The sequence below is a fragment of the Staurois parvus genome, unplaced genomic scaffold (genome assembly GCF_062004578.1).
Source record: "Staurois parvus isolate SC_StPar_1 unplaced genomic scaffold, SC_StPar_1.0 ptg000101l, whole genome shotgun sequence".
Lineage (NCBI taxonomy): Eukaryota > Metazoa > Chordata > Amphibia > Anura > Ranidae > Staurois > Staurois parvus.
Window position 1 is genome coordinate 2956671 of NW_028317897.1, and position 13965 is coordinate 2970635.

Genomic DNA, 13965 nt, shown 5'->3' on the forward strand with positions numbered 1-13965 from the left:
CTTATTGTTATCTCACATATATATTCTTATTATAGCCAAATTTACCACCCTAACTCCTCCCACAGTTTTTACACGACATAGACAGTAATATACCGAAACGTGCGGATTGCTCCCGATTGGTGTGCTATTACTTTGTGGAACATTTCGCCGAATGGTTCACAAAATATCGGCGTTTTTCTGGTGAAATTGGTCCCATAGGAATGAATGGCGCAATGTTCAAAACTGGAGTGGGAGCTGACAAAAGCTAGAGTGTGAGCTGAAAAATCAGGACATGATTTCTAAACTGCCATCACTCCCTCCTTTTCAAGCCCACCTACACAAATCGTATATCAAAACGTTCAGCTATCCCTGCTGCCACTAAAAATGTCCACGGCTAAGCCATAGTCCTGATAGTTTTCATAATATGACCATTTGTTTGCAACTCACGTTGCCCATTCATTGAAACTCCACTCTAGACACCTCAAATTTGAAGGGCAATTTCTACACTGCGACTGTGCATTCATTTTTAATATATCAGAGAAATACTATGCAGCAAAATGTAGGTCTGGGTCTTATGATTCTCACAATATAAAGCTCTTCACTGTAGGATTTATAGTTTTAAAGCTACAACCGTTTGAAGATGGCAACCGCCAGTGAAGTGAGCAAGTTGGAGCAGTTTGTTTTTAACCGCTCCTCTGCCCTTGCTGTAAAGTGAGTTGCCATAGAAACTCAGGTGTGTGAGCAGGCAGCAGAGTGACAAAAGCTACTCTGCCCACTCCAGTTGTAGACTACTGGTGCAGGCAAGAACACTTCACACAATTTCCCCAGAAATTGTAGATTTTCTAGTTTTCATTTGTTATCCTTTAATTGTGATATTAGGCTTAAAATGAACCTATGCTTTGGGGCAAAGCTAAGGGTTCCTAAAGGGCTCATGTACATGCCTTTTTTACAGATGTGTACATGGATGTATGGTTACTATTGCTCCATGCATACAGCTGTGCAAAGATCAGTAAACCTGCTCTGCATTCAGATCCGTAACAGCAAATAAAAAAATTTGTACAGATGGTCCTGCATATGGACCGCATTTTACTCATGTAAAATGCTAATGTTCACATGCATGTTGCACAAATATACTCTACTGGGGTACAAGGACTGTCTGCAGCCTAGCAAAAAATGAGGGTAAGTGGCAACAGACACCTGTATCCTAGCAATGCAGGATACTAGGTGCCATAGTGACATGCATTATAACAACAAAGGATGCTAAGCAGCAAAGCCACCTACAGCCTAGCAATGATGGACACTAGGCAGCATAAGCCTCCTGAAACCTAGCAACAAAGGATGCTGGGCGGCTTTAGCTGCCTGTGTCATTCCAACCAATAGGCTGCATTAACTCTGGATGCCTGTATGTATGTATGTATACGTTACACAAGAGTTGCATGTGTATAGAGTTTGGACAACCTAAATGCAGGATCTTACTCTCAGCAATATGCTTTGTTTTACATTGTAAACTCTACACCCATTTTCATGAACCCTATAGCTCCCTGCATCCTAGCAACCAATAGGCTTGCATTAGCTATGCACACTTGTATGTATGTACATCTTACACAAAAGTTTGTTTAGCATTTGGACAACTTAAAATTCCAGCAATATCCTTTGTTTTATATTATAAACGTCATGTGCATGAGCCCTATTGCCATCACTGCAGCAGCTTGCACTCATCTTCCCATCACTGTGCTGTCTGCTAATTCTTTAACATTTGCCTGATGTTTGCCTTTGTCTTGTTCTCTAAGAGGCTGATGAGGTAGTCAAGATACAGAAACATGTTTTGAACATTTTATTTGCTATAAAGGCCAGTACAACAAAAGAAAGATTTCATGTGTGACTGACAAAATAAGATCACAAAAGTAAAAATAATCATATAAAAACACAAAACTTGTATCTGTAAAATAGAGTCAAATGATGTGATAATGGATCAATAGAGTCCTTGTTTATTTTTTAAGTACATTTTCACAGGGGAGCTAGAGTTCAAAGTAAACTCATATGAAATGCTATAGCTCTTTAATATAGGTTTCTTTTACAGCTTTGGGTGTGGTCCTTTTCTTGTAGGAACTGTCTTATTAATCTTTGTCATACAGCGTACTGTTGTATTGTGTTTTTGCCTTGTTTTGTTATATATGGTTCTTAGAAGCAGCAGTATGGAACTGGAAAGGGTATTTTAAACTTTATACACTAGCTGTGAGCGCTAAGAGATTGATACGGGCTGGTTTTAGCCCAAAGCTCACACAGTAGAGACTGGTTCCCTATCAAGGTTCAAATGTATGCTTTCTACACCACTAGATCGGCTGTCTCATCACCCTTCTCCTCTTCCAGTCAACAAACTAGCCTTGGTATCACGCTGATGAGTTTAAACATCATAGCCACACAAGACATGCTGAGGCTGGGGTTGTAAAGGCATAAAGAGACAGTTTGCCCACTTGGCATTAGTAAACCTGGAGCTTATGGCTTGAAGATCTCTTAGGACTTACTGTTTACATGGAACCCTTCCAAATGTTGACCTTCAAAAATATTGTTTGAGTGTTTGCTACAGCCACCAAGATCTTCACCCATAAGCTGTGATTCTGTTCTAGGTGTACAGACACAGGACACTATTCCATCAGGAAATATACAAACTGTATAGATAAAGCAGCAGTCTGGAGCTCAGGACATAAGCTGTTCGTGACTGTTGGTGACTCTATGTCACCCTCTTTATTGGCTCTTCAGAAATCTGATCTTGACCTTACCATAGGACCTTCTCAAACTAAATCGCTCTAACACTAACTCTTCCTATAACCCTCACAATGACCCTCCTTGTAACCCTAATACTAATCCCTACTGTAACCCTAACCTGGAGGGTGTTGGTGACTGTGCATTGCCCTAGTCCGCAGTCTTTGTTGACTCTTCAGAAATCTAGTCTTGACTCTACCCTAAGCCCTTCTCAGACTTACTCTCTCAAGCACTAGCTCTTTCTATAACCCTTACAATAACTCTCCATGTAACCCTAACTCTTACTTTAACCCTAACCTGGAGCCAAGAACATAAGGTGTTGGTGAATGTGCATTGCCTTAGTTCAAGTCTTAATTGGCTCTTCAGAAATCTGGCCTTGACCCTACCATAAGCCCTGCTCAAACTAACTCTCTCTAACACTAACTCTTCCTATAACCCTTACAATACCCCCTTCCTGTAACCCTAACACTAACCCTTCCTGTAACCCTAAGCCTGCATGTTCCCCCTGCAACCTTAACATTCCCTGTAACCTTAAAAATAACCCTCCATCAAAACCTTCACACTTCTCTTCCCTGTAACCCCCACACTAATTCATTCTGTAACCCTAAAACTTGCATTAGAAAATATATTTCGTATCACCTGTAATTGTACAACTGATACGAAATTTCTACTCGGCTGAATTTTGAGCCGTCTATGGATGTCCTGTGTGACAATGCTGACTGACCCATGTGGCATGGGTTATGTGCTCTTCCATATCAGCTTTTTCTTTTGGCTCCTACCACTAAACGGAGTGGCGGGAGGTAAAATGAAAGGCCAATAGGTGCTGGAAAGGTACATTAAAAAAACTGTATGCCCTGAGTGCATATGTCAGTGGTTTGATATAAGAGTTAAAAACAGAAATACAATTTATGAAGCTGAAGGATGATATTGCCAAAGAAGCAGGAAAAGCAGTTCAGTAGAGGAGTATACTAACTCCCAAGTCCATTCTTCTCAAATTGTATTTCTCTTTTGTATATAACAGTTAAATAATGACATTTCCTTTGGAATTGTGTAAAGAGATTATTCCATTTTTAGAGCAGATCCTATGTCATCCACTCTTTTCTGCAGTCCTTTCTCTTGCTGCTCAGTAACTGCTTCAGTAGCATTAGAACAAATTGTTTCTATATAATTAAACAGAAGGAGTTTCTTTCAGGATGAATGGAATTTCCACTGCAAAGAATACTAAAGAAATAACATTAGAAGGCATTTAATAAAAAGATTTCATTATTAAAAAAAATAAATCATAATTTGGCATCTTATTTTAATGTATTTAAAGCTGAACTCCAGAAGTTAAAAATTATGCTTGCAATGGGGCTTTCCCCACACAGTGCAAGAGTTAAGTGCTCATTTTGTCTGGGGATAACAGAATAAGTAGCTATACTTACCATATTCCTCGCTCCTCTGGCAATCTTCTCCTCTGTCTGATGCTCAGGTTTGTGGGGGGCTCTCACTGTCCTTACGTACAAGTCAAGAATACTGTTCTGAGGGCCTGCAACTGCAAGAGCAGCAAGATATGTGGCATTGGTGGACCAGTCATGTAGCTGGGAGGAAGCCCATGGAAGTGAGGAATAGGATAAGTATTACTGCCTTTTTCTGTACCATTAGACTAAACGAGCATTTAACCCTTGCCATGTGGCACACTGCAAGATTCAGATACTGCAAGACAGAGTAGAGCCTTCTTAAAACGGAGAGTATTTACTTGTCATCATTTCCATTATAGATACAACACACCAGGGGTTTAATCCCCTTATTTAGGGACAGTGGAAGGGGCCATGCAAATCATTCCATTATGTCACTGGGCCAACTGTGCAACCAGAACCTCTGGATTTTAGGGTATATTCAGTCTAATATAATAGATCATCTCTATACTGTTTCTGTCATGGGGGTTAGACTAAGGGCTCCCGCAAGTTAACAGGCCACAAGGGAGCACAGGTATTGTCCATTTAATATACCGTATGCACACTATATGGCAAAAGTACATGAACACCCCTCTAAGTATTGAATGCAGGTATTTTCAGTGAAGGGTACTGTTAATACTACTGTATATGAAGACATTTTAGTTGTACACTTCCAGCAATGTACAACAGTTTGTGGAAGCCCTTTTCTCTTCCAGCATGACTGTACCCCTGTGTACAAAGCCAGGTACATAAAGACAAGGTTTGATGAATTTGGTGTGGAGGAACATGAGTTGCCTATACAGAGCCCTGACCTCAACCCTACTGAAAACCTTTGGGATAATTTGGAATGTTGACTGTGAGCCAGGTCTTCTCATCCATCATCAATACTTGACCCCAAAAGTGTTCTATTGGCAAAATTAGTACAAATTCCTACAGATACTCCAAACTCTTTTGGAAAGCTTTCCAAGAAGAGTGGAGGCTATTATAGCTGCAAAGATGGGGGGGAAGGAAGAGGAACAAATCCATATTAATACTCATGGCTTGGAAATGTTTGAAATGAGATGTCCCACAAGGTGTCATAGTCAGGTTCCTGCAAACATATACTGTATATACACACACATACACATAGAAGGGACTTCATACTTTCTGGGTATTTGGGCATTTGTCCCTGAATATCACCCTAAATGTTCAGCTAATTTCTCCATTCAGCCGCACAACTTTCATACTCTCATAGCATTCAACATTCTGCCAGCAGCGGTTGGACGGGACACCTAAATACTGAAGTCACATGCACTGGAGTTAAACACTGTGTGCATGGGGCCTAAGTGTTGAGGAGGCATTCACAGGTCTTATAGTAGGAAAATTAAAGCAAACAGAAAAAGTTTTATTGTGTCTGACATTTCCATGGGCTTAGCTCATCTTTATCAAGATATACATATGGGCTAAGCGCCAATAAAATATGGAGCACAATAACATATTTTACATGCAAAAGATAAGTGTTGCAACCCTCATGACATATTCCAGAAGGTATAACGATCTCACCCAGTGACTCCTGCGGTCTCCATCCGCTGAACCAATAAGTCAATCATATAGGATCGGCAACAAGGTGAGGATGAATTGTAGAGACTTTATAGTTACTATGAGTAAGGTCTTGTTTGACTGAAAAGTGTTATTGTTGCTTTTCTTCTGGAACGTTTTTATACTCTGCATTCAAATAAAGTCTCTACAGTTCATCCTCACCTTGTTGTCAATCCTATATGTATTGACAATAACATGTGTATATATAATAAATATATATATATATATATATATATATATATATATATATATATAGCCACTGTATTATGTCACAAAGGTATAAGTACCAATTAAAGATATGTAGAGCAAATATCAAATGCCAAACAGTGAAAAACTGGAACAAATTGAAGGCATTGGCCAGATTTTGTTTTCCTGTACATGTTAGAAAATGCAAGCTCACGTTTGATTGGCTGTTTTGGACAATAGCACTAGTATTTCTCTAATCCATTGTTTGATAATTAAATAACCCTTTAATTAGTATTTAAGTCTATTTATAAGATCATTGCATGCATTTTATTAATCTGTTAATAGAGATTTACCAGCTAATTTAGAACAAATATTTAATTTATGGGTAAACACTGGTAAACTGACTCACCCACTGGCTTGCTGTTTCTCCCAAGGAACCCAGAGTTTAAGTAAACCTGTCATTGTGAAGAAGCAATAATCCTAACTTTAGGTTAAAAGCAGGGACCCACAGGTCCCTCAATGTAATGTTTTAATTTTTTCTGAGCAAACCTGAAGTCCCCAAACCTGGAACGCTTAAAGAGACCCTGTCAACAAACATCAAGAATTTTTAATTCTTACTTGTGCCCCTGTACACAATATTTCAAATGCATAGCACAGCCCCTCCATCCTTACATGTCATAGCCCTCTCCTCTTCTTACAGTGTCTCATTACTGTCTGTGCTGGCCCAACTTCAGTCTCTTATGTAGGGGCCAGGGGAGAAGCAAAGAATATTATAGAGTGGCATCTGTAAGTCTGCTGGGGCTTCTTACATCACATTCAAATGGCAGTGTTCAGCAGAAAGTCTCAGAACCGCAGCATGAAGAACAGATGCCTGACCGGGACCCTCTGTCTTCAGTCAGTATTACACTGAGGGCATCCTCTCTTCTTTTGGTTCCCATCAGTGTACGGGACATCCAATGTTAAGAACATGGCTGGAAGGAAGGACTGATAAGCGACAGGAAGGCAAAATGAAAAGAAATACCCACCGCCAGATAAAGTGTAGTTTGCAAAAGCAAGGGGTTCATCAAATCTGAGTGTGGTCACTAAGGGGGTCACTATAAGAAGAGAACTTTTCAAGAGCAATTTTTAAAGAGCACCTGTCACTTTATCAAGCCTTTTGAGCACGGAGCACTTTGAGAAGAATATACACGCATATTGTGAATTGAAAGTTTTTATTTGAAGGTTCACTTGGACATTTGGAAGGACACGGTTGATTTTCACTGTTGAGCGCTGTAATTATTTTTTGTTCAGCATCAGTGGTATACACCTGAACAGCTGCACCAGTCATTTTTGTTTTTGTTGTTTGGGTTGTGAAGAGCCATAGTGCGGTCCATATTTTTGTTTTAAACAGCAATAATAGCTTGACAGATGCTTTAGTTAGTAGTAGTCACATTTAACTGGACATGTCCTGTAGTGTTCAAGATGATTTGTTTCGTAGCTTCTCCAAGCCACATATTCCGTTCTAATGAGTGTCTGGAAGATACCCAGCATTTTTGTCATTGGAACTGAAAAAGTGGCTTGGATAAGCTATGAAATGCCATCAACATTACAGAACAAATTAAATGTGACTAATTACTACTAGCTACACCATGACCTAGATAAAGTTGGCAGAGGGTCTAACCATCCCCTATTAAATCCGAACAAAAAAGAAGTTTTGTCCTATATGGGTATGCCTACATCCACTTTCAGAGGATGCTACTACAGTCTTGAAGCTATTACACACCAAAATGTAGGTAGGGTAACCCCATCATTCATTATGATTGCTACTGCATACTTGTGGATGACTTTCCTATCCTCTCGTTGAGAGTCGATAATACCTTGGAAAATTTCTCTCTGGGGTTTCCAATTTTTCCTTCACCTTGTGAGAAAGCTATGGGGAAATGGAGAGCTCCCTCAATTCTCCTAATGGCTGTGGAGGGTGGGAAGACCTGGAAACTGACTGGAATAGATGCAAGAAGCCAGTGGATGACTCAACCCACCGACCTCCACCCTAAAGTGATATCTCGGTTATTACCCTTTAGGTGGGCAACGAGCTCTTGACCATAAATAGATGACCTTATATAATTGTAAGGCTAAGAGTGCAGCAATCTTATTTCTTTTGGTTTTGTATTTTCAGGAGTCCTCTGCCTTCCAGACAGTTTGAACCTCCATAGAGAGCACCAAAGACCCAATAAACCAGGTGATGTACAGATGTTTAGCCAATCAGAACTGAGGACTATAGAGCAGTCTTTGCTTGCCACACGTGTGGGAAGTATTGCAGAGCTCAGTAAGTACAAGTCTGTGAATATTCTTTCTCCCTCTCCCCTCTTTCCTCCTGTATCCTCCAGCTACACACAGCATTCTGCAGCAGACAGCCATGGTAACTACAATATATGCAATTCATCTTAGTCCACTGTAATTATGGCAGTGCAACAAAGATGAATGTACCTGTCGCTGGTATGGAAAATTGATTTTCATCTGTTATGAGAGGATGGATTACATGTATTTGTTAGGCTATATACTGTATGCACAAGCACAAACTGACACACATGTACATGCAGTAGGCTACCTATATAAACACTAGCCATTTTTTCTGCTGCAATCATTTTCACTTGAAAATTGTTTCCCACAGCAGACAATCAACATATATATTTTATGGTCCTTTCTGCCTATTTTTTTCAGTTTTAGGCAAAGTGCTGAGGGTTTGGAACCCCTGTCAGTTTTTTTTTTGCTAGAAATAACATATACAGTATCGCACAGACTTCTGAACCATAAATAAGGATAGGTACCATGCTCACAGGTGGTACCATGGAAAATTCTAAATGAGCAGAAAGCCAGCACTCAGGTATAGTCCAAGTGAAAATATTCAATGAACTCCTAAACCAGAAAAAAACACCAATGTTTCAGGAACACACCAGCCAGTTCTATCTTTATCCTTAATAAAAGGGGCCTGGGTTCCCCCAAAATGTATTTTTTTCTGGTATGGGACTTCAGTGAAAATTTCAACTTGGACTTTTTTTGAGTGCTGGCCAGGGGCGGACTGACAACTCATGGGGCCCCCGGGCAATAAGGGATCATCGGGCCCCTGTGTCCTTGCCCAAAGTAAAAAAAGCCTATGAAAAAGGTACCAGGGGCATCTCATGGGGCCCCCCTACTGACCCCAGGCCCTCGGGCAGTGCCCGAGTTTCCAAATGGTCAGTCCGCCCCTGGTGCTGACCTTCTCTCCATGTTGAGCTTTTTTTTATTGCTCTCTGTGTCACCGCTAAGGAGAAACATTCTTTTTGTTGGTGACCATCGTCAATGGGTCGGAAAATGATGGAAAATTCAAATTTTTCAGTTGACTTCGGAATAAGAATAGAGGGGAAAATATTCCTTCTGGGTTCCCTATCTTAATGACAACTGTCAGAGAGGATTTCCCTCACTTTGCAAAGATTTCCTCCTACTTACTGCTATGTCTACAGGACAGGAAGTGGTAGGAAATCTCCCCTTTTGGTATACCATAAACTCCTACCTACATTCAGAAATATGGCTCTTTACAGCTTTATTGGTCCTACTATTGCACTCCTAAGCTCCTGTATGCATCTGATTTGTTGTTAGTTTACATCTTATCATTTCACTGATATTGCAGATTGAAAACATCTGGTCTTTTGACCTGGGGTTCTCAACATAGTGCTGTCAGGTGGCTCTTAATGTAATTTAAACTATGAAATAATGTGAAATGTGACAGTCTGCTACTCCCTGAGTTACTTCCAAGATCGTAACACCAGCTGGCAAGATGAGGTTATCAGAGACTTAGCATAGTTACAACATAAGAGTTTACCGGTGACACCATTTTCATATATGTGTGGTGGAAGCTTCTGAGCATGATCCTGTGTGTAGATAGGCTCTTCCCACTATAATTAGGCCTTAGATTCATTGATGTGGCACTGTGGGGGGAACTGCTTAAGGCTTGTTGGGCTATTGTGGTAACTGCATATCTTGAGTATCTTAACAATTTTATTGTCAAACATCTATTTTGCTTACTAACCATTTTGCTTCTCAGATATTACAAATATGAATATCAGTGAAGAGCTTGTCAATAGGTTGAATGACAGTACAGAGCTTGTCAGTCTGTGCAGCATGCCTGTTACCCAATTCCTTCAATGATGAGCTCAGGAAGGATGTCTCTGTTGAAATTCCACCGCAATCGAAAATACTTTCTTCAAGCCACTATTCAGCTGCCGAGAGCTTTTACTTAGAACTTTTTAGAAAAATGTAACTAATTTAAAGATGTACATATGTGCCATCTGCAGTACTTAGTTTGTTGTTTTTGTCCAGAAGGTGCAGTTATAATACTAAACATTTTAACTTCTGCTTTAAATCATCAATTTTAATATGATATAGGAAGATTTAGAAGGTATTTAAATCAAAAAACTATTTGATTAATTCACTTGTATCCTAACAATAGTATCTCTTTTAGGCTCCATTCACACCTATGCAGTTTTCTTTTTGTCTGTCTTGCAGTGCTTTTCGCAGCTCGTTTTCCGCTTTTCTACGCACATTTTTTATTAATTTTTTATGCGTTTCTACCATGTTCAGCTCTTTTTTTTAGAAATTAAAGTAGAATTTCTTTTTGCTGGGCAGAATAAAAATGCAAAACGCAAAACACGGCAAAAACGTGACAAAAACGCACTACCATGCATTCCAGCAGATTCTCCATTGACCTCTATTGTAGTAAAAACGCTGCTTTTTGTTTTTAAAAAAGTCCCTGACCCTTTACAAAAACGCAGCAGATCAAAAAAGCATAGATGTGAACATGTTCCATAGGAAGCCATGTTAAATGGACTGTAGTGCATTTCTGTAAAAAGCAAAAAGCACTAAAAAACGCCTTGGTGTGAACGGAGCCTTAAAAAACATGCAGAAATCTTAATGGATGACATGTCGGGGTTGATTTACTAATGGCAAACAGACTGTGCAATCTGCAAATGCAGTTGCTCCAGACCTTAGTAAATGAGGTAAAGCTTCACTTTGCAAAGAATACCCATCACCTGCAAGGAAAAAAAAAAAGCATTTTTGCTTGCACACGATTGGATGATTGAAGTCAGCAGATATTCTGCTCATTTAGTAAGCATTGGAGCAACTGCACTTGCAGAGTACAACTGCACTTTGCAAAGTGCGCTGTCTATTTGCCTTTAGTAAATCAACCCCTAAGTTTGGTAAAGCATTGTAGGTCATAACCAATTGCCAAAAATATACATAATAAAATACTTGTTTTTACCATTTTTCCATTCTTTGTTGTATCTCAGTGCTGTTGATCTCTTGCAGCCACTTTGCGGTCACTTCCTGTCTGTATGCACTCCAGCGATAGCTCTATGGCATTTCTCATCGCAGGTTCCCTTATGGTGGCAACATTGGATTATGCATGCCTAATGTGTGGTGAAACAGCCGCTCATAGTCTTCATTGGAAGCTTGGGTGACAGAATGACAACAAAAGAGCACAATTGGCAGACAGGGACAGAGTGCTGTCATTATTGATATAAAGTTAGTAAATGAAAGATTTAAAAATATTTAAAATAACTTTAAAAATTATATTGGATCAGAATTTCACTTAAAGTACATTCCATTCATCCTCCTCCTCCCCCACACTTCCACTTTTCTTGCCTAGTCGGAAGTTGTCCCCACCCACCCCCAACCTTCTGGGACATGTCACACGGGAAGGCACACCGCACCTGGTGCAGGAAGTCACAGCCAGTTTCCCACAGTCAAGATGGCGGCATCTGGGACCTTAAGAACCCAGTTAAGAACTGGTCCGGTTGAAGACAGCGCTGGATCCCAGGTCTGGTGGGTGTCTATTTATTGACTTTTAATTTTTTTTTAAAGACTGAAGTTCCTCTTTAACCACTTGCCTACAGGGCACTTTCACCCCCTTCCTGCCCAGGCCAATTTTCAGCTTTCGGTGCTGTCACACTTTGAATGACAATTGCGTGGTCATGCAACGCTGTACCCATATGAAATTTTTATCATTTTTTTGAGACAGATAGAGCTTTCTTTTGGTGATATTTAATCACCACTGGGTTTTTATTTTTGCTAAAGAAATGAAAAAAGACCTAAGATTTAGAAAAAGAAAATTTCTTTGTTTCTGTTATAAAACTTTGCAAATAAGTAATTTTTCTCCTTCACTTATGTGCACTGATTGGCTGCACTGATGGGCACTGATGAGGCAGCACTGATGGGCCTGACGAGGTGGCACAGATGGGCGCTGATGAGGAAGCACTGATGAGGCTGCACTGATGTGGCACTGATAGGCAGCCCTAGTGGGCATTGATAGGTGGCACTGATGGGCACTGATGGGCATTAATGTACCCTTTGGCGCCTTATAAATACTCTATAATAATAATAATAATAGGTGGCACTGATAGGGGGCATTGATGAGGAAGCACTGAGAGGTGACACTGATGAGGAGGCACTGATGGGCACTGTTAGGCAGTACTGATGGGGCTGCACTGATAACACTGTTCAACAGGTAAAAAGTTTTGGGCATAAAATTAGCTAATCTTACATAATTTTGGGGTGCTGAAAACGAAAATGACCCTAAAAAATGTTGATTGGCTCTAGTTTCCATGATATATTCACCCATCTAATGATGTAAGCCATTCAAAATTATGATGCAACTTCAGCTGCATATTGCGCAATTGATACTGGTGACCAATAGAAAATTGCATGTATACTGAGATGATGCAATATTAGCCTTTAATTGCATCACTTCACTGCATAAAAGCTGCAGTATCTGTAGCTGATTGTAGTTCGACAGCGTCTTTACATTTTGTTTTATGCTTATATAGGCTACTCAGTAATGCCTCGAACTTGTGTGAATAAAGCAGATAATTTCTGCTATATCTGCGGTGAAATAACTTTTATCTCACAAAAAAGGAGGATAACAGGAACGATTAAGAAAGCCTACAACTTGTATTTTGGCTGCAAGATAGGAGACCAGGACAAGAGCTGGGCACCACATATATGCTGCAATTCTTGTGGGACGGCACTGGAGCAATGGTTGAATGGAAAAAAGGCATCTATGCCTTTCGCTGTGCCAATGATTTGGAGAGAGCCAACAGATCATGTTAGTAATTGTTACTTTTGTATGGTGCCTCCAATTGTAAAAGGGCTAAATAAGAAGAAAAAGTTATCTGTGCACTATCCAAATATTCCATCGGCAATACGTCCAGTTCCTCATGTAGAGGGGCTACCAATTCCTAAAGCACCAGAGATAGCCCTTTCCTCGAATACAAGAGAAAAGCCAAGAGAAGCAAAACCGACACAAACTGAAGACAAAACTAGTGAGAATCCTAAGTATTAAAATGATTCAACTTAGCTTATGGCTATAATTTTTCTTGGTAATCCTATGCAATATATTATGCCATTTAGGCTTTGTTATGTAGTCAATATCACTTGCTTTATATTTGTGGAAAGACATCTATCTATATAATTATTGTGCATTATGTAGTCGTTACGCCTATAGTAGAAAACTTTCCGTTTACAGAAAAACTAGAGCCAATTGACAAATTTCATTGTTATATTTGAACTCAGAATGTGAAATTCATTAAGAAATGGATCCTTTTGTTTCCAAAACTGGCAAAAAATATAAATTTGTTGAACAGTGTAATCAGGGCACTGATAATCAGTGCCCTGATTATCTGTGTACATGCCCTTGTTACGCTTGCCGATTACCGGCTCTGCTCTCCTCAGGCTGTGAAAACGCATGGAGAAAGTACTGCCGATAACCGGCAAGTGTGTTTAGAATGTGATCAGCTGTGACTGGACACAGCTGATCACATGGTAAAGGGCTGCTGTGATTGGGGGGGGCTTATGGGAACCATGGATACAGGAGGACTTCCATGGATGCCCTCTAGGAACAGCAGAGACGCTCTGTAGCCATATTTTGGCTGTAGCCTGGTAAGAAAGTGGTTAACATGTTAAAGTGGTTCATGACCAAGCCATGTCATGTGTGTCCATGGATGCACACAGC

General features: G+C 40.0%; 1 protein-coding gene across 2 annotated transcripts in view; it reads left to right on the forward strand.

Annotated features, from left to right (window-relative positions):
* The window catches only part of ABTB3 (ankyrin repeat and BTB domain containing 3), a 317704-nt gene that overhangs the window by 173908 nt on the left and 129831 nt on the right, over window positions 1-13965 (forward strand). The window contains exon 2 of one of the 2 annotated variants that reach the window (XM_089671210.1): window positions 8098-8247. The exons of the other annotated variant lie outside the window; for it this stretch is intronic. Coding sequence (XP_089527336.1) covers window positions 8098-8247 — 150 coding nt within the window. The remainder of the gene's footprint in view (window positions 1-8097; window positions 8248-13965) is intronic. 2 annotated transcript variants of the gene reach the window in all.